The 25,688-nt window shown below is 45.1% G+C and overlaps 1 protein-coding gene across 1 annotated transcript in view; it reads left to right on the forward strand.

Annotated features, from left to right (window-relative positions):
- Positions 1-25,688, forward strand: part of HMCN1 (hemicentin 1) — a 166,877-nt gene that overhangs the window by 102,702 nt on the left and 38,487 nt on the right. The window contains exons 43-64 of the mRNA XM_040072701.1: positions 358-480; positions 2,307-2,468; positions 3,049-3,330; positions 3,754-3,921; positions 6,749-6,862; positions 9,225-9,311; positions 9,706-9,891; positions 10,617-10,790; positions 11,715-11,828; positions 13,246-13,391; positions 14,976-15,126; positions 16,269-16,472; positions 18,153-18,266; positions 19,047-19,234; positions 19,649-19,745; positions 22,623-22,784; positions 22,975-23,088; positions 23,207-23,409; positions 23,645-23,726; positions 23,840-23,971; positions 24,185-24,334; positions 25,354-25,513. Of these exons, the coding sequence (XP_039928635.1) occupies positions 358-480; positions 2,307-2,468; positions 3,049-3,330; positions 3,754-3,921; positions 6,749-6,862; positions 9,225-9,311; positions 9,706-9,891; positions 10,617-10,790; positions 11,715-11,828; positions 13,246-13,391; positions 14,976-15,126; positions 16,269-16,472; positions 18,153-18,266; positions 19,047-19,234; positions 19,649-19,745; positions 22,623-22,784; positions 22,975-23,088; positions 23,207-23,409; positions 23,645-23,726; positions 23,840-23,971; positions 24,185-24,334; positions 25,354-25,513 (3,313 nt within the window). The remainder of the gene's footprint in view (positions 1-357; positions 481-2,306; positions 2,469-3,048; positions 3,331-3,753; positions 3,922-6,748; positions 6,863-9,224; positions 9,312-9,705; positions 9,892-10,616; positions 10,791-11,714; positions 11,829-13,245; positions 13,392-14,975; positions 15,127-16,268; positions 16,473-18,152; positions 18,267-19,046; positions 19,235-19,648; positions 19,746-22,622; positions 22,785-22,974; positions 23,089-23,206; positions 23,410-23,644; positions 23,727-23,839; positions 23,972-24,184; positions 24,335-25,353; positions 25,514-25,688) is intronic.

The raw sequence follows: 25,688 nt of genomic DNA on the forward strand, positions 1-25,688 counted from the left end.
TAAAAGTCGCTGATGATGATCTCTGGGGGTTTATTAGCTGAGGCCATGAATGAGGCAAGCTCTTAGAGTTGGATTCACTTGACAAAGTTCCCCAAACCAGCTTTGTTCAGTGAAGTCCATTAAAGGCAGCCCAAAATAAAACGTGTGCATGCAGCAGCCCTTAGAGCCCAGAAGGATGGATGCAGTCATTCCCCAGCGTATTGTTCCCTATCCAGGGTCTGGTGAGCATTTAGGAGACAATCATTGTCATTGCTTCAGAGCTGAATGGGAGGGATTTGCATGAGGGTCATTTGGGGTTTACTGCTGGCTGATAATGTGTTGTATCAAAGGCTGCACTTACTAGGCTTTTCTTTGCAGTGTCACCAAGTATTTCTGGCTTGGATGACAGCTCTCAGCTGACAGTCACTGAAGGGAGCTTGATTAGCCTGATCTGTGAGTCCAGTGGCATCCCACCACCCAGTCTCACCTGGAAAAAGAATGGTGGGTAACTTCCAGTTGTCTGTTTTATAAAGCAAATGGGATAATTCTGGTCTGCTGGGTTTTCTTTTCATCTTGTGTACATTTTGGATGGTGTGTTCTGAGGAGCTCAAATGTGCAGATATCTGTACAATCCTAACATTGAGTAAAGTAAACTCCAGAAGTAGATTATTCCCTTCTCTCTATCTCACCTCTGCTTGGATTAGGTGTTCCTAAAGATGCATGAGAAGTGCAGTGCTGAGATTGCTCAGCTGACAAAAATGAACTGTGGAGCACTTAATATTTTTATTTACCATGGGGCAACAGGAAAGCAGCACGTTGCTCCATCCCTGGAAGTGTTCCAGATGCTCAAAAGCATCTGGATGCTCAAAAGCATCTGCTTTGGAGCAAGTGGAAGGTGTCTGGCCTGTGGCAGAGAGTTGGAATGAAATGATCTTTAAGGTCCCTTCCAACCCAAACCATTCTGGGCTTTGTAAGACTTGTTTGTGGATCCCAGATATCAGGGCCGTGGTCACTGGGAGTCCCTTAGTGTGGAGTTGAGTTTCTGCCCTGTGATCCACCGCATAACACCAATTCTCTGAGCTGGTTTTAAATCTGCAGCCATGGCATCCTGCCAAGTGGTGAAGATGCATGTAGTTGTAGTAATTGCTGTGGGGATTCACCAAACCCTTTCTCTCATCCCATCTTGTTCAAGAGTAGTCTGCACACCTTTTGCTTTAGGGATTAAAGTTACATCACCAAACACCTCTTTAGGAACTGGCAGACAAAGCCTGCTATTTTCAGCACTTTCTTTTAAACATTGATACTGTTGGAGACAGAATATAGGACAAAATAAGATAAGTTACTCTTCCAGTGTGGTAATTCTTGTGTTATTAATCAATCTTACTTAAATTTGTGTTTTTCTAAGCAGCACAATTCAATACAGTATGTCCTTGCTTTAATTAATTTTGGCTCATGGGAAGAGCAGGTTTTAATTACAGAACACTTTTTCCAATGCATAACATTTTCAGAGAACCAGGAAGTTGTTTTTAAACCCTGCCTCTTGGAAGCCAGAAAGGCCTTGTATGACATGTAAATGCACTTTAAGGCTAATGTCTGTACACTTAATGGTAGGGAGGAGTTTTAACCTGCTACAAAGTCTAGAAAAGCAGTTAGAAAGGAAGAGGAGTACATTTTTCAGCACGTTTGACATTTGGTGAACTCTGTAGAGAGGACTTTAAATGCACAAGAAGAAATGAAGATTAAGCTTGTTGGAAATATCCATGGCAGGTTCATTCTTTCTGTCACAAAGTCTCCCTGCATTTTGGAAAGATGAAGCTGGATAATCTGAGGTCTCCAAGACTGAAGAATCTGCTCAGAGAATGCAGTGGGAGTTTGCTGTCACGTTTCTGCTGAGGATTTCCTGAGAAGAAGCCTGTGACGTGCAACACACAGATGGTGTGAAACCTAAATTATATGTTTCTAAGCACTGGTTGTGCTCAGTGAGACAATTACACACTGAAAAATGAGTCACATTTTACTCAAAGTGCTGAGCTTTCTGTTCAGTGGAGGTGTTCCAAAGTCTGGATGGACATGAGGGAGAGTCAGTGTATCCCACTCAGGGATATCTTAACTCAGGGTATCCCATGAAGTCAGTGGTTAATACAGAAAGTCCTCAGGATCTGCTTGTGCCAAGTTCCTGCTCTCTGGGAAAACTCTGACAGAGTACTTCTAAAACGGGCAATTGTGCAACTCAATCCTTTTGAGTGAGCCGGTGGACTTCACGCCAAGTGATTTTCATTTGCTCCTGGCCACTTGTGTGGTTTTATGTGACAGAAGCTCTCTTGCAGGTTCTCCTGTAGTGCCGGAGCCGTCGGGAAGGGTGCGGGTGCTGTCTGGGGGCAGACAGCTCCAGGTTGCAGTTGCTGACAGGTCTGATGCTGCATCTTACACCTGCATTGCTTCAAACGTGGCTGGGAGTGCCACCAAAGAGTACAACCTGCAAGTGTACAGTAAGTGCCAGGAAAACTCTGACCAGAGTGTAGCAGTTCTGCAGTAACATTATGGGAGTGTGAGCTGGGCAGTGATGTTGAACTGCAGGGTCTCCAGAGATGGAGTGCTGGCTGTAGGACAGTTTAGAGGTAGTTCAAAGATGGTGTTATGTCATTAAAATTTTGGCAATTTGGACGAGTAGCTTGACCAAGACATTGCATATCCTGAGCTGCAGTAGTGATGATAACTGAACTTGATTTCCCTTCGTTCCCTTAGACTTTACTGTATTTTTGTTCGGAATAAAAGGAGGTATTTTTAAATAATCCCACAGAGAAGAAAATCTTCCAAAATCTGTAGAGGTTGACAGTGCTGGAGCAGTCTTTTTTAATGTATTTTTTTTTCTCTGGTTTGCATTTTAAAAATTGTCTGTAAGTTAACATTTTAAAGAACATTTTTAGTTTATGCTGTGGGAGAGAGGGAAAGGAGGCGATTTGCCTTTTACTAGCCCCGCTGCTCTGGAAAATCGACTCAGCAGCAGAAAAAGATTCTGAAGTGCAGCTTCCCGTTGACTCCTACGCTGTGTTCCTTGTTCTCCCCTAGCTCGACCGACTATATCCAACAGCGGTCCCCACGCGTCAGAGGTCGTTGTCACCCAGGGCAGCGAAATCTCCCTGGAGTGCGAGGCTCAGGGCATTCCCGCGCCAGCAGTGATGTGGCTGAAGGACGGGCGGGCGCTGGGCAGCGGCAGGGACGTGGCGGTGCTGGCCGGGGGCCGCGTCCTGCGGCTGGAGCGTGCCCGGGTGTCCGACACCGGCCGCTACGTCTGCGTGGCCACCAACACCGCCGGGCTGGCCGACAGGAAATACGACCTCAGCGTCCACGGTGAGCGCGGGCCGCGTGGAAATTCACCACTGGGTGGCCAAGCAATGGTGTGGAGCTCAGTGCACCTCCCGGGTCTGCTGCAGGGGATGCAGCTCCAGTTGCTAGGGGTGTTAGGAGAAGTCCAAATCCGAGTTTATAACTCTGGAATATTTTAAGATTTTAGCCCTCTTTCTGTTAATATTAATCTACCCCGAGTTGCTTCATTGCCCAAGATAACCAGGATACGGTACAATTTTAAACATGATATTGGGATGAGTGTCATGGTGGGAAATACTCTGTTGTTGGAGGGAGAAATTAAGGTTTAACCAGGACCATCCTGCTGCTTGCCCTCAGTAAACTGATATTTGGGTGACACAACGTTTTGTGAGCAAAATGAATTTGCATTTTCTCTGAAGTATGGCTCTTCCTTACTCTTTGCTGTAGTTCCCCCAAGTATTGGTGGTCACCTGCAGCTGCCTGAAAACATCAGCACCGTGGAGAAGAATCCAATCTCCCTGGTTTGTGAAGCCTCAGGAATTCCCTTACCATCAATAACGTGGCTCAAGAATGGGTTGCCCATCACCTTGAGCAGCTCAGTGCAAATCCTCTCAGGTACAAAAGCTGGAGGGCAGATGGCAACCTCTCACTTTGTCATGCCCAGAAATGCACTCCATTAGCTCTCCTGTTTATTTTTCTCCACCTTTTCCTTTTCACCAATTTAAAGAGGAAAAGCCATTGAAAGAACAAATGACAAAAACCGAATCACATCTTTAATTTCTAAGGGTCTGTGTATGAAACCAAAGGGAGCCTCAGAGATGAGTTCATGTAAAAGCATTTCTGGCCATATTGTTTCTTTGACCTTGGGTTTGCCAGTGGCAAGTAATAATCTCATGACAATAAGTTTTGATGGAGTTTCTAACAGCCACCATGCAAAGCCTGTATCATGAAGCTAAGAAAACTATCAGGTAAAGAGCTAGAAGGTGTTTAAGAGCTCAGCTAAGACCACATTAGAAGCTGATAAGCTTCAGGAAATTTTAATGGATGCAGATTTTAATGTTACAGATGGTCCTGTCCTCTGCTTTCCTGTTTTTGCATATGGTGTGTGTGGAAAAAGGAGTGGGTGTGGGATTATTTCCTAGTATGAACCTGGCTCTGGGAGCTGCTCTGCATTGCCTTCCCTGTTAAGTTGCCATCAACAAAAATAACATCTTCTGGGCTTGATTGTTTCTGTCCTGTCTGTTGCTTTCTACACCCACACTAATCTCACCTCCTGGATCGCGAATCAGGAAGGGAGAGACAAAAAGATGTTTATTGTCTCTGGATATTGGCTGTGTGGGAGGGGAAACACGCCAGGGCTCAGGGCTTTGTTTTCCTTCAAACTTTGTGCTTCAGAAAGCTACATGCTGTGGTAGTGAACTGCAGTCAGCATGGCACTTGGAGCTTTATTTGTGCGTGTACAGCTGTAAAAAATAGCAACAACTAAAATCCTCCTTTAATTTTGAAGTTGCATACTTTGTCAAAGCAAGATTTTGGTTCTGTTGATTGAAAACATACTTGGCATTGTAGATAATTTCAGTGTGTGGCCACACTGCTGGCAGCTTTTAGTCAGTTAATTCAAATCATGGAGTCACAAGGACCTTCAAGTCCAAGTCCTGACCCTGCACAGGACACCCCAACAACCCCACCCAGTGCTTGAGAGCATTGTCTAGATGTTTGCTTTTGATGATCCTTCCTGCATATCTTCTAGGAAAAAGAGTAAAAATCCACTGTACCCCACCTGTTTTGCATGCAGCCCATGCCCCAAGCTGCACATGGGATTTAGGAAGGAGAAGAGCTTTTGTTCAGCTAAATGTAGAAAATCTGTCCTGTCTCAGCACTGCAGTGCTGGGTGTGCTCTGGTGTGTGATGCCAGAGAATGTCAGTTTCCTGCAGGCAGGCTTTTGCTTCTGCTTTGGCCTTGTGCTGGGGTGGATGGGAGGAGGGATCAGGGAGACATGAGGCTGGAAGACCTGAGTCTCCTGAGTCCTGCAGGATTCCTTGGGCACAGGCACATCCAGTAACCAACTCAGCAGTTTGTTCCTCCAAGTGCATGACCAGGATCATCTCTTTCTGGGCTATGTCCCAACGGTGATAGCCACAGGCAGGAGCTGCCCTGGGCAGTGTGGTGTGGGTTAGGGAATGCTTGCTGGTGGGAGAGCTGCTAACCAGAAACTGGGAAAAGCTGCAGGCTGGCTGCCACGTTTGGCTTCACGCTCAAATGCTCCCTAATGCCTGTTCTGCTGTTCCTCTGCCAAAAAGCAAGGAAAGAGAAGTTACTCTGCAATGGCAAAGCAGGAATATTCCTGATCTTTGGTCAAACATACTTGCAAATCTTCCTTTAAAACGAACGTGTCTGTGCAAAAGTGACTTGACAACTACAGAGGAAGAATGTGTTCTTTTTAACCATTGCATGTAAACCAGTGCTATTATCAGCTGTTATTATTATTGATGGCACAATTAATGCAAATGCTAAAAGGGAGAAGTGGAATTTTATTCCTTATCTATACATATGAAAATACCTTAAGGGGTATTTATAACACAAGGTGTTTATAGAAATAAGCTTATTTTTGTGTGTACACACATAAAAAGCACTGATGATGCATTATTAATTTTCCTGAACATTCATCTAGAATGTCAGCATAGCAAAGCACTCTTGTGAGTGAAAACCCTGCTGTCTGAGGCACTGTGTGCTATCCCAGTTTCCTGCCCAGAAGGTTGTGTTGCAAGCACAGCATTTCTGCCACATCCCAGAAGCTGTTCCATGAGTCCCGTGCAGTGGAGCAGGGTGTGTGTGCCCTGCCCAGCCCTGGGATGGTGCAGGGTGGCAGAGCGGGGTGTGTGTGCCCTGCCTAGCCCTGGGATGGTGCAGGGTGGCAGAGCGGGGTGTGTGTGCCCTGCCCAGCCCTGGGATGGTGCAGGGTGGCAGAATGGGGTGTGTGTGCCCTGCCCAGCCCCGGGATGGTGCAGGGTGGCAGAATGGGGTGTGTGTGCCCTGCCCAGCCCCGGGATGGTGCAGGGTGGCAGAGCGGGGTGTGTGTGCCCTGCCCAGCCCCGGGATGGTGCAGGATGGCAGAGCAGGGTGTGTGTGCCCTGCCCAGCCCCGGGATGGTGCAGGGTGGCAGAATGGGGTGTGTGTGCCCTGCCCAGCCCCGGGATGGTGCAGGGTGGCAGAATGGGGTGTGTGTGCCCTGCCCAGCCCTGGGATGGTGCAGGGTGGCAGAGCAGGGTGTGTGTGCCCTGCCCAGCCCCGGGATGGTGCAGGATGGCAGAGCAGGGTGTGTGTGCCCTGCCCAGCCCCAGGATGGTGCAGGGTGGCAGAGCGGGGTGTGTGTGCCCTGCCCAGCCCTGGGATGGTGCAGGATGGCAGAGCAGGACTCTGATGCTGCTTTCCCTGTCTCAGGGGGCCGGACACTGCGGCTCAGCCCCACGGGTGTGGCGGATGAGGGACGTTACACGTGTGTAGTGACCAATGCTGCTGGGGAGGCTAGGAAGGACTTCCATCTCTCTGTCCTGGGTGAGTACCTGTTTGGGTTTGGGGCAGCACAAGAGAGGGGTTTGTACAGTTAGGGGAAGGGCTTTCTGTATACTTTGCTGGTATTTTAAAAAAATATTATGCCAAACCCCACATCCTTAGGGAAAAAATAAGTGCATTTGATAGCACGGGCAGAAAATCAGGTTGTAAGGAGAAGCTTCTTCTACAGAGAATCATAGAAAGGGTATAGGTTGGAAGGGACCTCAAAGCACATCTCATTCTAACCCCACTTCCCCCCCATGGACACCATTATCCCAGGTTGCTCCAAACCCTGTCCAGCCTGGCCTTGGGTACTTTCAGGGATATCTGTGCCATGGCCTCCCCTGGGGGAAGGATTCCTTCCCAATATCCCATCTATCCCTGCCCTCTGGCAGCAGGAGCCTATTCCCTGTTGTCCTATCCCTTCATGTCCTTGTCCAAACTCCCTCTCCAGCTCCAGGAAGGGGCTCTAAAGTCTCCCCAGAGCCTTCTCCAGGATCAGCAATCCCAACTCCAATACAGTGGAAACCTTTAGTCAGCAGAGCCTTTAGTATGACAGAGGAAATAAACCAGTGTGGTAGGGGATGATCCTGCTGCTGAGATCCTGAGTACTTAGACCAGGACTTGTCCAGCAGGCTCTTTAGATGCTATTTGGAACCATTAATGTATTATTTTATCACATTGCTTAGTTTTACAAATCAGTATTTTCCCCAGAAAACACTACTTTTCAGTTTAGTAAGTGTTATTTTTATCAATAACTGTCAGGCCTGGCACAGTGGAAGTTTTTGCTCAGCATTTCTGTGTAGAATTTTGTTCTCAGTTTCCTTTCTCTGAGGTGCTGAGCACCCTCATCTTCCCTTGCCTTCAGCTGTCTTGGGCATATTAAGCCTGTAAATGATAACTCCCATTCAAGTCAGTTCATGTTTATTTGATGAGCTCATGGAAGTGTAAGTGTGGTAGAATGGAAGAGATGGATAAACACTGGAAAGCATTCATTGTCTGTTTTCTTTGGAGTAGCAGGGTGTTCTTGAGGGTTCTTGGAATCTCTATTGCATAGGCTTTGTTTTCCTTGAAGAAAAATGCTCGGTGAAACTGATTTCAAGTGGAAAATTCCATTGTTCAGTCTTCTCTTCCCTCCCCCCCAGTGATTTCTTTGTCTTCCTAGAGGAAAGTTACTGGAATGGGGCCTGAGAGTGGCACAGAATCCTCACCAGTCACTGTCAGTGGGAGCTGTACACAGACGTGCCAGGGTTTTTCTGGGTTATTGTAGGGGGCACAGCATTTTGCACACAGAGCTTGGTGTAATAAGCACAATATTTATATATTTGAAAAGGGTTTGGTGTGGCTTTGCCATATTTTTGAAATTAAGATGTGTTGACGAATTACTGTATTATTTTGTAGTCAAAGTGATGAGTTGCTGTCTTTGTTTATGAATAGTAATAATTTCTGGCCTGACTTAAGTCCTGAATTTTAAGATTTTATTTCCCCCTATCTGTTTCCTTCACTCTAGCTTGAACCCTTCACTTGTTATCAGAAATCTGGTGCGACATTCTTGTCTCTGTTGACAGTGAATTCTGCATATTTCCACAATTCTTACTTTTATAAAATGTTTGCTTCCAGCAACAAGCTAGGTCACAAATAAGCTAACCTTTTAGTTCCTTTCTTCTTAGGTCTTCTATCTAGGCTGAAAGTTTGCATTTTGCAGGATTATTAAAGCATAAATCTGGCTCCTTACTCTGACCCTTTGTTACAAAATTTCCTTTATCTCCTGGAGATGGAGCTGCTTTCTAATAACTACAGGTCTTCTTTTCAGACTGTTACACTCCATGCCTGCTTTGACTTGTAGGGCCAATTTCTTTTGGCCTGATCTACAAATGCCTCTACCTTGAAAGAAAAAACTGATCACAGCTTTTAACCACCACAGCTACTCCTCAGCACGCTCATAATCTGCCCTCCTCATCCAAAAGCACAAGTTGACCAGGATAATATGGAAACATGCCATACAGTAGGAGTTTCTTTGCCTTGGGTTGGCTGTTTTGGAGAGGAATAGGTATTTTAGGGCTTTTATTGTCTACTTCCCTAGAGAAATGAAACTTGTACCACAGCCAGGTGCCTTTACGCCTATGTAGTATGTTCATTCCCATATAGAATTGGCTGTATTTGTAGAGAACGCTGATCAGCCGTGGCACAGCATCCACTTGCTGGGAATCTGTTGAATTGCTCTTGTTTTTTTTATGGCAGTTACTGTGTGACCAAACACAGACAGTGGTGAGTTTGTTCTCCTGCTAGCAGCAGCATCAAGCAGCCTGTTGCATTTCAGTGTTGCGAGGAATCCATGCTGATGTTGTGTCCTTGCCTGTTGCAGTGCCTCCAGGGATTGTGGGGGAAAATGCCCTGGAAGATGTGAAAGTGAAAGAGAAGCACAGAGTTACCCTGACGTGTGAGGTGACAGGTAAAAGAACAGTTTATGATTTACCTTTGCTCATCAAAGCCGTGGTCAGATCACTACTGGTGCTGCACGGCCTGTTTTAAATGGGATTTTTAAATCTCAGGTTTAACTGTGGTGCTTAGAGCTGGACTAAGCACTCCTTGTGTAAAGGTCGGATGAGATGAACCAAGAGGGATGTTGCTGTGATATTTCTTCTCCAAAGGCCTGTGGAATTTCAGAAGAGGTGTATATCACTTCAGGAGGTTCAGAGACTTCAGAACGCATATTCCAAAACTTCCCTCCTTGAGCGTACACGAAAAGTACACCTGAAACTGTATTATCCCGTTTCTCAGAAATCTTGGTATATCCTGGAGGTTATGCACCAACTCACGTGTGCCATTTTCCTGACTCCATCAAGGGAACCCCGTGCCACAGGTCACGTGGCTGAAGGACGGGCAGGCTCTGGCCGGAGATCCCAGGATCGTGTCCAGCGGGCGATCCCTGCAGATCTCCGAGGCGCAGCTCCTGGACACGGGCCGGTACACGTGTGTGGCATCCAACGCTGCTGGGGACAGAAGCAAAACCTACAGCCTCAACGTGCTTGGTGAGCAGCTGGGCTGCCTCTGCAGCTCGGAAAGAGGGAGTCCCGTTGGAATTCTGCAGGGCTTTATCGACAGCAGTGCACAGGTTGCTTGTCCGTGATTAGTTTTACATCTTAGTGATTGATAAGTGACAGTGGTTTAGTAGAAACACCAGTGCTGTGCTTTAGACAACAGAGCTGGAACGTCGGGAGCCTTCACAGGTTATGTCCCTATGGAATGGGCGGAACAGCACTTTGGCTTATTGTGATTCAAGGAAGGAGTATCTGAAGAGCATTTCAGATTGTGACCTCTTCAGCAAAGCTGAAGCCATCTGCACTTCTCATTTTGCTTTGTTTTTGTTTTTTTTTTTTTTTTTTTCCATGAGGGTTATTGCACAACAAAGTGCAAACAATGGTGAGTTTGTTTTCCACAGCCTTGTTCCTAGGCTCATCCCTCCTTCCAGGATCATCAAGCAGCAGCTCTGTTCAAGGAGTGGTGGCTGGCTTCCTGGGGACCTGTGCTTGACAAAGTCATGGGTGGGCGTGAATTCCACTGATTTGGGATCACTGCTGACTTCAGGACAAAACATAAAACCAGCTGATTGTTGTCTGGGTTTTGGTGCTCCTTGTAGGACTGTCTTCCAGCTAGCTGAGACTGCAGCCAGATTCCTAGACTGAACAGGGACTAGAAGATAGGTTTTTCAGAGAGGGGCTTTCTTCCCTGTGCTTACTGATTTTGTTGTTCCCAGTGGCTCCAAGCATTGTGGGAGCAGAGAGCCAAGGGAATGCAGAGGATGTCACTGTTATCCTCAACAGTCCCACCTCACTGGTCTGTGAAGCTTATTCCTACCCCCCAGCCACCATCACCTGGCGGAAAGATGGGAATCCCTTAGAGTCCAGCAGAAACATCCGCATTCTGCCAGGTAAACGCTGTTCTTATTGAGAAATAACACCTAATTATTTTATTGCATGTTTTTCTGTTACAGACTTCTTTAAAAATCAAAGGATATATTTCTATTAAGTGCAATACACTGGCACAGGGTGCCCAGAGAAGCTGTGGCTGCCCCATCTCTGGAAGTATCCAAGGCGTGGCTGGATGGGGCTTGGAGCAACCTGGAATAGTGGAAAGTGCCCCTGCCCATGAATGGGCTTTAAGTTCCTTCTAATCCAAACCATTCTGAGTTCTTTGTACTTCTCTAGCACTTCCCATTCCAATATTTCTAACTACTCCACAATTAACTGATTGTTTATTTGGGTTTTATTATGTGTTTATCCTTTTGTACCATCAAGCAAAATGATGGGAAAATTCATATGAGTTAATGATGAATGTAAATGGCTTGCAATTAAGTGTGGAAATTAGATGGAGAGAGATATAAATTAATGAAGCGAATGAGGTGGGGTTTTTCTAGGTCATTAGTAGTTTGCCATTTTTAGTTAGTAGAGTAACTTTTCCCTAGTACCTGTGGAGGTGGGAAATGGGAACAAGCTTCAAAGGGAACACTGGAGTACTGCAGATGTACGAGTACTTTACCTCGTTAACTGCAAGTGTTCAGAGAAAGAATGAGTCCTGGCTAAATATATTAAAGAAATTCCCTGCACAAGTTTCTTGACGAAATTTCTTAACAAATTTGCCAGGAATTCGTAAGCCACGGGAGTTGTGATGCACACAGCGGAATGCCGTGAATCATGCACTCATTTGTTACACGTGGTAGTAAGCAGTCAGGTTTTCTGATCTTTAGAGGGCAGATTTTGGATCAAAGGGTTGGAAATAAGCTGCAGAAAGTATTTAAAAAACTGGGAAGCAAGAGGATGGTATGAGTGCTATTAAAGGTTGGTGTCTTTGGCAGGTGGGCGGACCCTGCAGATCCTGAATGCCCAGCAGGACAGTGCTGGAAGATACACCTGCATAGCCACAAATGAGGCTGGGGAGACACTGAGGCACTATGAAGTGAAAGTCTACAGTACGGCAATGTTTTCAGTTTTTGAAATTTCTTTTAATTTTGCATTCTTCCATTTTCCCCATTGCAGTGTTTTCTGTCCTGGTGAATACAAGATTTCCTTTTAATGGCTTTGCTGAGCAAACATCTGCATTAGCTCCTGGCATTGCTGAAGGGAAGACGCCAGAAAAGTTGACTGTTGCATCCTTTGCAATGCTACAGTAGCACTAAAAGCCTTTATATCACCCAGGGGAGGACATTTAAGAAACACTGAATTCCTGTTTCCTCTCAAATGCTTCTTCTGGTGCTGATTTCAAGTCAGAGGAGTGCAGCACAATGGGAGATATGAGCAGAAAATCTGAGCACAGAAACTGTTGTAGAAAAAACAGGAGAGGGCCTCTAACATCTAATGGGACACTTTATTGAGGAGGATACTATTTTTATATCCTTCTGTATGATTCCATATACACGAAAGTTTTCCCATTCAAGTCTTTCTGCCAGCACATTATCCTTTGAGCATCTCTACCTAAATACTCAATTTTAATGCTCAAACTCTTTGTTATGGGCTCAATCAAGCATGATTTTTACCTTTTTTTTCATTTCCCAGTCTGATTTGGAATTGGTTTGCTCCTTTACAGTAACCATACTGTTATTTAATTACACTAAGTCCCTAATAAGGCTCCACTGGATTTGGAATAATGAGAAGCTGACAAAAGAGTTCATTACTAATGCATGGCTGTGTGGAACTGTAACACCCTCCATCCCCAATGCCATTGCAACTGTCAGTTATTAGGATATTGTAAGTATTAGGGGAAAATTTAAAAATTCCCAGTGGGAAAAAAGAGCAGAAAATGCTCTGAAAGCATTTTACATTATTTCAGAAATATTATGAGACCAAGCTGGGGGTAGCTGAAGAATTTTGAAACATTCTGTTTTCCTTCTGATTCAGAAAGAAACAGGATTTTGCAACACTGGGATTTCAGTGGAAATATGTTGAGTTTTGACCAGCTACCCTGAGTGTGGACTTGTGATCAAACATATGTTTCTGGGAATATTAGTTTCCATTAAAATGCTCTTTAATGACTACAGTACACTGAACTTTATAGAACTGAAGCCAGGCATGTAATAATGAAGTGCTGTAGTTAGGTAGGGCTGTAGTCAGGTTTGTATGTTTAAAAACCTGCTTGTTTAAAACTGTTGCACACAGATTTGTATATTTTTGTACATAATAACTGTACTAAAAATGGCTGAAAATACACACACACACACATATATATATAAAAGTAATAATTTGGCTGTGGACAAGAGGCAGTTTACTGGGGGAATGCACTTGCTTTCCCAGAGGTTATCATCCAGGATCTCCCTTTTTCCAGTTAATGTTGAAATGCTGCAGCAGCCAGCAAGCCGTGACAGTCTCTCCCCTCTCTGCCTTTGTGTGCAGTTCCACCCACCATTGCCAAAGGGGATGTCTCAGGGACAGGGCTGTCCCCCAAGGAGGTGAAGATCAAAGTGAACCACAGCCTGACTCTGGAGTGTGAAGTTCATGCCGTTCCTGCTGCTGCCATCAGCTGGTACAAGGATGGACAGGCCAGTCACAAGCTCGATTCCTTCCTCTGAGGGGATGTGGGACAGGGACAGCTGTGTGTTCCCTGTCCCTGGAAGTAGCATCCAGGCAGGGCAGCAGGAGTCACCCTCACTCCCTGCTGCTGGCACAATCACCGCCCAGCAGTTTGGGGTGTTTGCTGGCACCCAGACCTCTGCAAATTGACATTCTGGCTTTTGGTGGGTGCCTGCCACTGCCTGAGATGCAGGGGCTGGAGTTTCCAGGCCTGGCACTGGCCTGTGCTGTGAGAGGGAGTGCCCTTATTGGCAGGAGCATCCCATGGTGTGACAACAGGGCCCGCAGCTGTTGTGTAAAGTTCCCAAAGGCCCTGTTTTAGATGGTTCCCTCCTGTGCTGCCCTTGCAGAAGTTGCAGAGCCTCCTCCTCGGTCCTGGCAGAGCTCACAAAGCCACAAGAGCATCTGGCTGCTCCAGGGGGGTGAGGTGCAAGTCCTGCCACACACAGCGCTCCGTGAATCCATCTGGAGAGCTTGGGAAGGGCAGGGCTGTGGTGACACTGAAATACAGTACAGGGGATGAATAAAATAGGAACTGTGCTGCTCTTCTGTAAGAAAGGAGAGTATAATCTCTTGCTTGAGCTGTTTTTGCTAGGGCACTCATCATGGAACAGCTCTTCCTGGATTTAATGAGCCTGTGGGAATAACCTGGATGATCGCCCTTTGGCTGTTTTAAGTGTGCCCTGCTGTTCTGGGAGCCCTGGTTGTATTGCCAAAGAAAAAACTCAATTTGGGGAGTTAAGAGGTCCCCAAAGGCAGTGGCTGTGCACACGTGACTGCCACTGGCACAGCAGGTGCTGCTCCTTCGGCTGCCCTGGGTGAGAGGCAGCCTCTTCTCCATGGACTGAATGAATTGTCCCCTGCAGGCTGGGAGTTCAGTGCTGACTCCCTAACTATGGAAGCATGGGCTCATGGCATGGTTTGGGTTGGAAGGGACCTCAAAGCCCATCCACTTCCACCCCTGCCATGGGCAGGGACACCTCCCACTAGACCAGGCTGCTGATGTAGATGAGCACATCTAATGTATTCTGGACACACAGAACACATTAGTGTCACTGCAGCCTCTGCTGTCACGTGTGAGCCGCATTTGGGCACAGGAATATCTAATCCTGTGTCTCTCTGTGTTGCTGCTCTGTCCGTTCTATGTTCAAACTGTGTCCTTGCTGGGCAGCAGATCTGTAGGATGGGTTAGATCCATTTGTTCACCTCACAGAATGCTAGGAGTTTTCCATGTATTGGAAGCTTGGCCAGTGAGTTCAGGGATTGGATCAGCCTGATTGGATCCAATGTCACAAGAACCCTGGCCTGATAGGGATGGCATTGCTCCTCTCAGCAGCATCCTGGGGCTAGGAGTGATGGAAAATCACATTCTTGAGGAGACCAGCCACCACGATCAGAAGGATGAAGATGGAGAGTTTCTGACAACTGTGAAAAGAAAATTGTCTCCAGGAAGCTGGAGCTTGGTTGAGTTTACTCATATTACTACCACAAATCTGGCTATTTCTAGTGTGTTCTTTGCTGAGTATTAATTTTCATTTGAATTGACATTGCAGCCACTGCAGGCAGATGAGCATGTCCTGATCCAGGGCAGTGGCCACACCCTGCACATCAAGGACGCCCAGGTGTCAGACATGGGGCGCTACACTTGTCTGGCCTCCAACATTGCTGGGGAGGATGAGCTGGAATTTGATGTAAATATACAAGGTAAAAGGATAATAAAACTCTCCTGGTAGCCTGCTTTTCTAGTATTCTGGGATGTTGGAATTGATACTTTTAGGTCCTTTGCCCTTGTGTGGTCAAACCCAATGCGTTTGTGTGGCTTTGATTTCAGGGATATTTTGCTCATTGCTGACACGTAGTGGTGCCTTAAATTTTAGTTTTCACACTTTTCAGATTCTGTGCTGCCTAGGTGTGTAACTCTGAGCCTCACATTGTTAGTCAGCTCTCTTCACAGAGTAGGTAGACAAAACAAATCCTTTACTAGCTTGAGACTGATGACAACCCTTACAAGTTTCAGGCCCAAAACAGCAATAAACAGGGGGCTGAGGGGAAAGAACAAGGAGGATGAAACTTCATAACCTGAAGCTGTAATTGGATAATTAAACCCAATATGCAAACCAAAGCTTATAAAAGTGTGAAACCTTGTGACTGGTCATCCATTTTGTGACCATTTTGGGTCCATCTTGGGTGTAGTCCTGGCCAGGCTCTTGTCCTGCCCAAGGTGTATCCTTTGAGGCCTTTCAATAGATAGCTATTTTATTCTCCTAGCTCTGTCTAGTCTGTTCCAGGTCCCCTTTCTCAAGGCATCAGTTCTATTTGATTATTCTTTTATATATTGATGTAAAATCAGTGCAATGATATAGCAACTCTGATCCTCCTCTAAATGCCATGAAAAAAATTTAATTTGTTTTGAACTAAGACATACTTTATTTTTCTGGTTTGATTTGTATTTAGAGGGCCCAGACATAAGCATTCTATTGGCCTATTGTGTGTAAATACAAGGAAACAATCATGAGTAATTCCTGAAAATTTAGACAAAATGAGAGCTTGAGTGAAACCAGATACCTCATTGTTTAAGTATTTTTGTTGATGAATACCCTCTGTGTTTGTTACCAGGTCATCTTACACTGTTACTTATTACTCTTCAAAAAATACTCAATAAATTGCTCAACTGTTCATTCTAGAAGAACTAGAGTTTTCCTGGGTAACTTAAAGTGGGGGGAAGGGGTTGATTTAATACAATTTTACTGCTGCTGTTGAACCGTATAATACTTCCTTAGTTCCTGACTTTAAAACCAGCTATTTCTGCTGCAAAATGCTAACATTTTTCCTCTTCTTTGTTGTAGTTCCTCCTAGCTTCCAAAAGCCTTACAGGGAATGGGAAGCTGGGAACATGTTGGATGCAGAAAGAGGTGGAGAAAGTAAAGATGTGATTGTCAACAACCCCCTCTCGCTGTACTGCGAGACCAACGCTGTTCCTCCCCCTGTGCTCACGTGGTTTAAGGATGGGCATCCCCTGAGCTCCAGTGACAGAGTGCTCATCCTGCCAGGTGAGTGTTCAGCTGGCACTCTCTGGCCCTGCACCGAGGTGATCAGAGGGATGGAGCCCCTCTCCTGTGAGGAAAGGCTGGGAGAGCTGGGATTGTTCCGCCTGGGGAAAAGAAGCTTCAAGCTGACCTCGTTGTGGCTTTGCAGTGCCTGAAGGGGCTGACAGGAAATCTGGGGAGAGGCTGTTTACAAGGGATGGAGGGATAAGACAAGGGGGAATGGACTCAAATTAAAAGAGTGGGTTTAGATTGGATATTGGGAAGCAATTCTTGGCTATGAGGGTGGGGAGGCCCTGGCACAAGGGCAGATAGTGATGGGACAAGAGGGAAAGGTTTTAAACTGCCAGAGGGCAGGGATAGATGGACTATTGGGAAGGAATTGTTCCCTGTGAGGGTGAGGAAGCCCTGACACAGGGTGCCCAGAGAAGCTGTGGCTGCCCCTGGATCCTTGAAAGTGTCCAAGGCCAGGCTCGACACGCGTTGGAGCAACCTGGGCTAGTGGCAGGGGGTTGCACTGGATGATCTCTAAGGTCCCTTCCAACCCAAGCTAGTCTATGATTCTATATTTCTATGATTAAGAAATGGCCATAGTGCTGGTATTTGTGTAGTGATGAAACACTTCTCCCCTTCAGAACACTTCTTTAATGTTCTTTTCAGACTTCATTAACTGGAAATGTTTCTCTCCAGTCCTTGGCCTTAAGTTGTTTTTTTTAATTTAAGAAATAGTCCCTAAAATGGTGTGAATATCACCATTGAACTCTCACAGTGAATCATGGAATCGCAAAACAGTTTGGTTTCAAGGAATCTTAAGGCCCATCTCATTCCATCTTCTGCTAGAGGCAGGAACACCTTCCACTATCTCAAGCTGCTTCAAGCCCCATCCAACCTGGCCTTGGACGCTTCAATGTGTTGCAAGATGAAATACAGCAATGATATCTTCTCTCTGATGTGTTCCTGATTTATTTCCTTACTAAATTTGCTTTGACAAAAAGCTAATTGGAGTAGAAGAGCCTCTTAGCCAGGGGGTGAGGCAAGGAAAGCATGTTTGCAGCAGAAAAATGGCCATGCTCTCCTGCTTAAGCCCATGGGGGAGGGAACGAGCTGCCTACAATCATGAGTGTTGCTATGCAGAGATGTTTTGGGATGGAGCGTTTAAAGAAGGGCAGTGGTAAAAGGGGAACATCTGCTTTTTCATCTCTTGAGAAAGCAATGACAAATACTCCCAAAGTGTATTCCTAAGATTTCCTCTCCTTCTGAAGGTTTTTATATGGCTATGCTTTTATGAGGAATAGAGTGAAAAGTACCTCTAAGCCTCAGAAATCAATTTTTTCAGTTTGGAATGGAATATTCTGTGCTTAAATTTCCTCTTGCCTATTAGTTCTGTGTCATCTTACTGAGAAATATTTCTATTTTTGATGGAAGATTAACGCCTGGCTGCATATTGCTGCAGCATGTTCTTCCTTGATGTAGAATTAATTGCTCTTTTCTAACATGTCAGTATGAGCATGGCTGCACTCCAACTATCTGCCTGTAAAAAAAGTAGCCGGGAAATAAAAACCTTTAGCTACTTATAATTCAGACCAAATGCTGACCATTTATAAATTTGCTTGCTCAGGTCTCTGGTGGGATGTGGTGTGGAGATGATGGAGAGTGCTTGATGCTGCCCTGGACGTTTTCTTGCAGGAGGCCGGGTGCTGCAGATTGCGCGGGCCCGGGCGGGCGACGCCGGCAGATACGCGTGTGTGGCCGTCAATGAGGCGGGGCAGGACTCCATCCACTACGACGTCCGAGTGCTCTGTGAGCTTCCCTTCTCCTCTGAGTGCCAAAAAAAGCTTCTGTGCAAAATAACTAACCATTATAGTCCAGGAGCTCCTGGTGGTTTTAATGTTTATTTGTAAACTGTGATGTTAATGTGTTTAGTGTGCTAGAGTTGTACAGCTGTACAGAGTTGTGTGAACAGCGTTGATGTTCTTAGCTCCATGTGTGTAGGATATTATTACAGGAACTCAGTTGTGTTACAGCTCTCACCGTTCACCAGAAAGAAAAGCATGGGTAAAAATCCAGGTTTTATCTTGGCATCTCTTGTTCTCTCTTCAGCTTCCCATTGGGAATTGTGACCAAGACTTTTCTCTCTTTCTTTATTTTGGCCATTATTTTCCACAATACCTTCAGAAGTCCTGAAGGTCCTCATTTGGATGATGTTTTTTGTCTGTTGATGTACTCAACATTTTAGCCTTGGGAAACGCTTTTTTGCTCCTATTGCAGTGTTATACCACTGAAAATGCTGATTTGTTGTTAAAAAGGGGTCCTGCCTTGGAAATCCTGTATTTTGATGGCAAAGAACACAATAGAATAATTGGAAGATGGGTTTTAACCTCTCCTTCTCTCTGTGTGCCGTGAATAAGTGTAGTTCTGCTACAGTCCTTGGGGTTATACTGAGTTGTTCCAGCTGAACTACTCACGGATGGCTTTATCTTTCACTGGAGGTTTCACTCCTTCCTCCTGCAAACGCAGTCTAATCTCACAACCACCTGAGAGGTGCTGAGTGAGTGTTCTCCTCACCTTTGCTCCCTGCAGCTCCCCCATCCATCAGTGGGGCAGATGGGGACCAGCCTGAGGAGGTGACCGTGCTGGTGGGCAAGGAGGCAGCCATGGACTGCATTCCCAGTGGCAGCCCGTCCCCAAGGGTGACCTGGCAGAAGGATGGCCAGCTCCTGGCAGAGGATGACAAACACACATTTCTGTCCGATGGAAGGAGGTTGCAGGTAGTGTAACCTTTTTCATACTGGAAAACCTGGGTTTTGGCAACAAAAAACTGTCTGGTTTTTGCTGAGTAGGAAATATTTTCTTTCTCCTACAAGGTGCCGCAAACATAAGGAGTTTTTATCCTTTGTTTCTGTCCCTCACCTGCTGCTTCTTAATCCCATGTAGTCCTCAGATCCAACCATTTGTGGGATCATGCTATGAACCAGTTGAAATATTATTGACTTTTTAATATTATTGACTTTTTTTGAGAAAATAGTGAAAACAGTGTATTCTGAAGAACTTCCCACTGATGAATGAAATTGAAAAAAACTATGAATGCAGAGGGCTGGGCTTAATCCTTTCCACTTGCTTCTTTGGCAGTGAGTTGTCTATATATTAGCTCCAAAGCCATAATTTGTCTTTTTTTGCCTTAGATTTTGAATTCCCAAATAACAGATACTGGCAGGTATGTCTGCATTGCAGAAAATTTAGCTGGAAGTGCCAAGAAGTATTTTAACCTCAATGTTCACGGTAAGTACCATCATCCATAATTTCTGTCTTCTGTCAAATGCTGGTTCAGCTGGCATGTGTTATTTTTAGCAGAGTGCTCAGACCCCCTGAGCTTCATTCATGTGAGTCCTGCTGGGTGTGATGGAACTTCTGACAGACCAGATCTCAAATATCAGTTTAAAGTACCTTGACAACATATGGCTTTTGATAGCACGTGGCTTTAGCTCCTCGTAGGTGTTCCAGAAAGGTGGGAATCATTATTGAGGGAGCCTCATGTGGTGGCTGTGTTCACCCAGTTCAGATTGCTGAGCCCTGGAATCATGAATTCTAAGCAGGGTGGATTACAGCATGTTTTGATATGTTCAGAAAATGCATTTTTTTCAAAGAAATTAATTATAAAAAGCATTAAACAAAGATACGCAGCTTGTAAAACCTTGGTTTTTAGAAATATGCCCTTTGAGGTCCCTTTCTGTTCTCTATTTTTGGTTTTCTTGTGGAATTACAATAGGGTTAAAATAAATATTGGCTTTAAACATCGGGAGTCCTAAGACAAATACGATCAGGACATTTTTCATGAAACAGTCTCCACTACCTTCCCTTCCCTCTCCTGATAACTTCAGAAAATGAAGGCATCTCTAATTAACATTCCAGAGTAAACCCAAACTTCCCCTTCTAGTTCTGCCTACTTTCAGCTTTACATCCTGAAGAGAAAAGAAGCGTCATTCCCACCATCTGCATCATTCCATGTTTCAGCCTAACAAGGAATACTAGCAGCTACAATTTTTTCTGCTTTATTTGACAGAAAACAAGGGCTGTCCTTTCTCCCACCCAAAGACAGTACCAGCAGCCCAGGAATGTGAGGAGTCAGCTTATTGCACACAGAATAATTGCATTTTTTCCTCTGTCACACACGCAGCAAATTTACCTACTACATGGCACAAATTTATAGCACTTTTTGCTACTCAGCAATGTGTTTAGTCAAAAATAGTGTTGTCATGGGAAGAATTTGCCTTGGAGTTGTTCTCTGACAAGTTATTTTCTGGACAGACAGTAAAGTCTGTCCAGATTTCCTGATGTGTGAGCTTTGCTTTCAAAGCAAAATATTTCACTTTTCCTGATGTTTGTGTTTAAATTTAAACTTCTGACATAAAAATATTTTGTTTTAGCGACTATGGCTAAGTACTATTCTCTTAAAAGAAATATTTGCATGAAGTTTCAATTCTAATTCAACAGTATTTCCAAATTAAGTCTATTTTTCTTAATGCAGTTTAATCTGAAAAATTAGAGTGTAGCTGTTCAGGAAAAGACCACACAGGGTGAAGCACTAAGGAAAATGCATTATCATTAAGCAGCAGGATCTGTGTTTTGTCAATGTCAAAAAGGCTATTTCCCAGCATTTTTATGTGTTTCTAATAGAACTGCTCTCATAAATTTCCATAAAATACTAAAGATTATGTTCTTTATTAAATTGAAAAATTCACTTCAGGTCTCCAAGGCAAGTAATAAAACTAATATAACACCTTTTAAAGCCTAGGAAATAAGCATCCAGATTTAAAATAGTAGGAAAATAATTGGTAATTTTCATGCTGAGTGCTATATTTGAGCCCATGACTGTGTCTTATGCACATACAGATACATATGCATTTGCATATGCAAATTACCTGTGGTACATTTGTGGGTGTTTTTTGGTGCAGAAGTTGAAATCAACCACTGACACAATTTAAGAAAATTTCATTAAAGACAGCTGAGATTTGGCCCTGTACATTAAATTACCCACTGCCAATAATCACGTTTGTGAAAAAGGAACTGTAAAAGTAAATAAATATAGTTAACTATCAAATGTCATCAGATTAGAATTCTCCACTTGCTCCATTTTATCCTCTTTATCAGGGAAATATTCTTCAATTATTCCAAGCTGAAAAATGTGGACTGATTCCACATTTACATGGACTGCTCTTATTTGTGCAGTGCCCAGAGGAGCCATAAACTTGCCTTAATTACTGGTTTGTGTCACTCAAGTGACAGCAAACAGCTGGAGCATTTCAGGTGGAGATGGGCCAAAATACTTCAGTGTTTCTGTCTTTGAAGAGGAGGATTCCATGTGTTCTTTAGAATGATTTTTTCCACCCAATAAAGCCAAGAACATGCTTTTGCTTTCCTCGTAAGTGTTTTATATGTCCCCACTGCAAAAACATGGCAACTAGAGCTTGGGGGTTATTAAAAGGAAGAGATTTACAGTTCTTTCATTTTAAATCATTCTTGTAGAAAGGTCACATGTCAAACTATTCTTGATTTTAAAATTCTGGGACTTGTAAGCTTAAGGAATGCACCCCTTGGAGCAATGCTGTATGCCAGGATTTTCCAGGGCTTAGCTCACTGCTAAGCAACAGGTTTGTGTGGTTGACAGAACAACTCTGAACTGCATCAGGAGGAATAAGTTTGGGGTCTCTGTAGGTGGAAAATACACTGTTCCAGAGATAACAGGAGCAGCAAGGGATCAGGAAGAAGTGATAGTCATTCTAAATATCGTGACAATGGGAATTTGCTCTGTCCTGCCTCATGCAGCAAATGTCCATGAGCAGTGTTAGAAAATTGGCAGTGCATCGCCTGGATCTCATGTAGGTTCATTAGCCCTCCCAAGCCTCCAGCATAGAAGGACTGCAGATGAAATAAATGACACTGTTGTGAAGTACAGGAACGACCATTAGATTTGTTTCAGTCATATTTCCAGATGCATCCAGGTAGCAGTGGATCCATTCATAGGATGTGAAAGGTTTTTGCATTCTGGCTCTTCGGCAAAATGCAACAATTCAGCTTTGTTGTAGTAAATCAGGATCTTGTGGAAAATCCTTTGCTGATGCAGTGATAGATGCTATTAATGTATTTTTCTCTCCACAGTTCCTCCGAGTGTTGTTGGGACTAACCCTGAGAATCTGACCGTGGTGGTGAATAATTTCATCTCTCTGACTTGTGAGGTGACGGGCTTTCCACCTCCTGATCTCAGCTGGCTCAAGAATGGGAAGCCTATCAGTTCAAATTCCAACACTTTCATTGTGCCTGGTGAGGAATCTCAGCCATTCTGCAGCCTTCGGGCTCAGCTTCCACCTGGTTTGTCCTGATAGAGCCCATGGCCACTCTTTGTGGGGCACAGCGCCTGTGCTCAGCCTGTTGCACCTGCAGTTCTAAACCAGCCTTTGGGATTGACACAGACACCACAGAGGAAATCTCCAGCCTTCTCTCCTCACTCCAGGTGCTCGGACGCTGCAGATTCCCCGAGCCAAGCTATCGGATGGTGGAGAATACACTTGTACCGCCAGGAACCAAGCTGGGGAAAGTCAGAAGAAGAGCTTCCTAACTGTCCTTGGTTTGTGTTTTACCGTTTCCTGAAATAATATCTCTTGCTTGGCAAGCGTGGGGAGGTTTGTCTGCTTTATTGGGTTGTTTCAACAAAATGCAGAACTGAGTCTGGGCTCCCTCCCCAGTGCCCCCGAGCATCAAGGCCCAGGGGGGAACGTCGGTGACGGTGCTGAACGTGCGAGTGGGCACCCCGGTGACCCTGGACTGCGAGTCCAACGCCATCCCGGCCCCCGTCATCACCTGGTCCAAGAACGGCCGCGCCATTCCTGACTCTGCCGCCGCGGAGGTCCTGGCAGACGGGCAGACCCTGTGGATTAAGGCTGCAGAGGTGGGCCGTGCTGGGGGGAGGCTGTGTCTGCCACTGCTCCGCCACTGCCAAGAAATTATTTCACCCTTTAGTGGTGTATTTTATTTGCTGTATATGGGAGATGTGTTTCCTGGAGGCTTTTCATCCTGTGAGAAGCACTTCAGGTTGGCAGAGGCACAGGTTGTTAATGTCTTTAAACTGTAGCATTAAAATAAGTGTTCGTACTGATTTCTTTAAAAACTTGTTTTTATTTCAGGTTTCTGACACAGGACAGTATGTGTGCAAGGCCATAAATATTGCAGGACGAGATGATAAAAATTTCCATCTCAATGTTTATGGTGAGCACCCTCTGCATCATTTACAATAGTTATGATAATACCATAAACTTAGCAGATTAGGCACTTCAAAATCAGTTTACATAGCATTCTTACTGCTTCCATTCAATTCACAGTGCCTCCAAGTATAGAAGGCCCTGAGCAAGAGCTGGTCAGTGAATCCATCAGTAATCCCGTCACCTTTGTGTGTGATGCTACTGGAATTCCTCCACCCACATTAGTGTGGCTTAAGAATGGAAAACCGATAGGTAACATTGTCTCATGCTTTTCACTCCTCTTCTTCCCCTCTCTGAGGAGCCACTTTGCTGTCTGATTTGTGTTTCTTCTTCATTTGCCTCTGGACAGACTCTTATGAGAACTGATTGGCATCTTTGTTCTGAAACTTTGACGGAACAATTTCTCCCAAAAGAGATATTTGCCCGCCGTGGCCTGGTTTGGAATGACTTGTTTATTTATTTCAGAATATTTGGATTCTCTTGAAGTCCATATTTTATCTGGGGGAAGCAAGCTTCAGATCACTCGCTCTCAGCTCCTGGACAGTGGCACCTACACGTGTATTGCCTCCAATCCAGAGGGCAAAGCTCAGAAAACCTATGTGCTTTCCATCCAAGGTGAGCAATGGGGGAGGATGCAGGCAGCAGAAGTGGTTGAACACTGTGTGAATGTGACGCTGTCTGCGCTGGGGACAGTAAGATCACATAACCATATAGAAAAGTGGAGAATTTGCACGATTACTTTTGTAACCAGAGGGGAGAGTGGTTGGAGAATTCAATACTTCTGGTCCAAAATTTGCATGCAAGAGAATATCCTTAAGTCCTGACTGTGAAACTTGAAGAGAGTTATGCAGGTTCTATGTGTCTTCTGCTGGTCACATCCTTCCTCCTGCTGAGCACTGGGACAGCACACGGAGATGGATTCAGGAGCAGTGGTACCTGTTGTGCCATGGGAGGAGTTAGCAAAGACCAACTGCCAGAATTTCCTTAGGAATATTTCCTCCATCTTCACCTCAAGTGACAAACCCTTATTTGTTGTGGAATTGCCTCCTGCCTCGCTATGAATCACCCTTAGTCTGCAACTGTTGTGTTTTTCTCTGTTCCAATGACTCATCCCCCACTAATTGCACTGGTGTGCCAGTTTTTCTCCAAGTTTGGGAATGGAATGTCAAGCTGATTGTTTGATCAAATGTGTCTGAAATTGCTTGAAATACTCAGAACTTACTAGTGGGACTGGCCGTCTTGGCTTCATAGATGGCAAGACTGTCATCCTTGTTCCTTGGGAATGCAGGCTGGAAATGGCTTTGATTAAGACGGAATTAGTGTGGCTGTTCACAGGGCTATGGTGATGTTGGTCACAGAATCCCAGGCTGGTTTGGGCTGGAAGGGACCTTAAAGCCCATCCAGTGCCACCCCTGCCATGGCAGGGGCACCTTCCACTAGCCCCAGGTTGCTCCAAGCCTCGTCCAGCCTGGCCTGGGACACTTCCAGGGGTTCAGGGGCAGCCACAGCTGCTGAGAGCCTGCCCCAGATGCTGCACCAAGTGCTGGTGGTCATGAGCTACTGCAGTGTGGCTGTTTCTAGTTCAGGTTACGTTTCTTGCTGCTGAATCTCTTCCCTTCATGCTGCATTTCCAGTTCCTCCCAGTATTGCTGGCTCCGAGATGCCGAGCGAGGTCAGTGTCCTCCTGGGAGAGAGTGTCCAGCTGCTCTGCAATGCCACTGGAGTGCCTACCCCGGATGTGCAGTGGCTGAAGGATGGGAAAACAGTTGCCAGCGATGATTTACAAAGGATAAGGCAAGAAAAATAAGCAGACACTACATTCTCTTCTATAATTTTAAGGGCCCTAAGGAGGGAGTATGAGGAGAGCCTGAATTGGAGCTTAGTGAGGTTAAGAGCATCATCTCCATCCTTAGCTTCTATAAATCAAGTATAATTTGTTATTCCTTTGATTTTTTAAAATTTCACTTTC

This window comes from Hirundo rustica, chromosome 9, assembly GCF_015227805.2.
Source record: "Hirundo rustica isolate bHirRus1 chromosome 9, bHirRus1.pri.v3, whole genome shotgun sequence".
NCBI classification, from domain to species: Eukaryota; Metazoa; Chordata; class Aves; order Passeriformes; family Hirundinidae; genus Hirundo; species Hirundo rustica.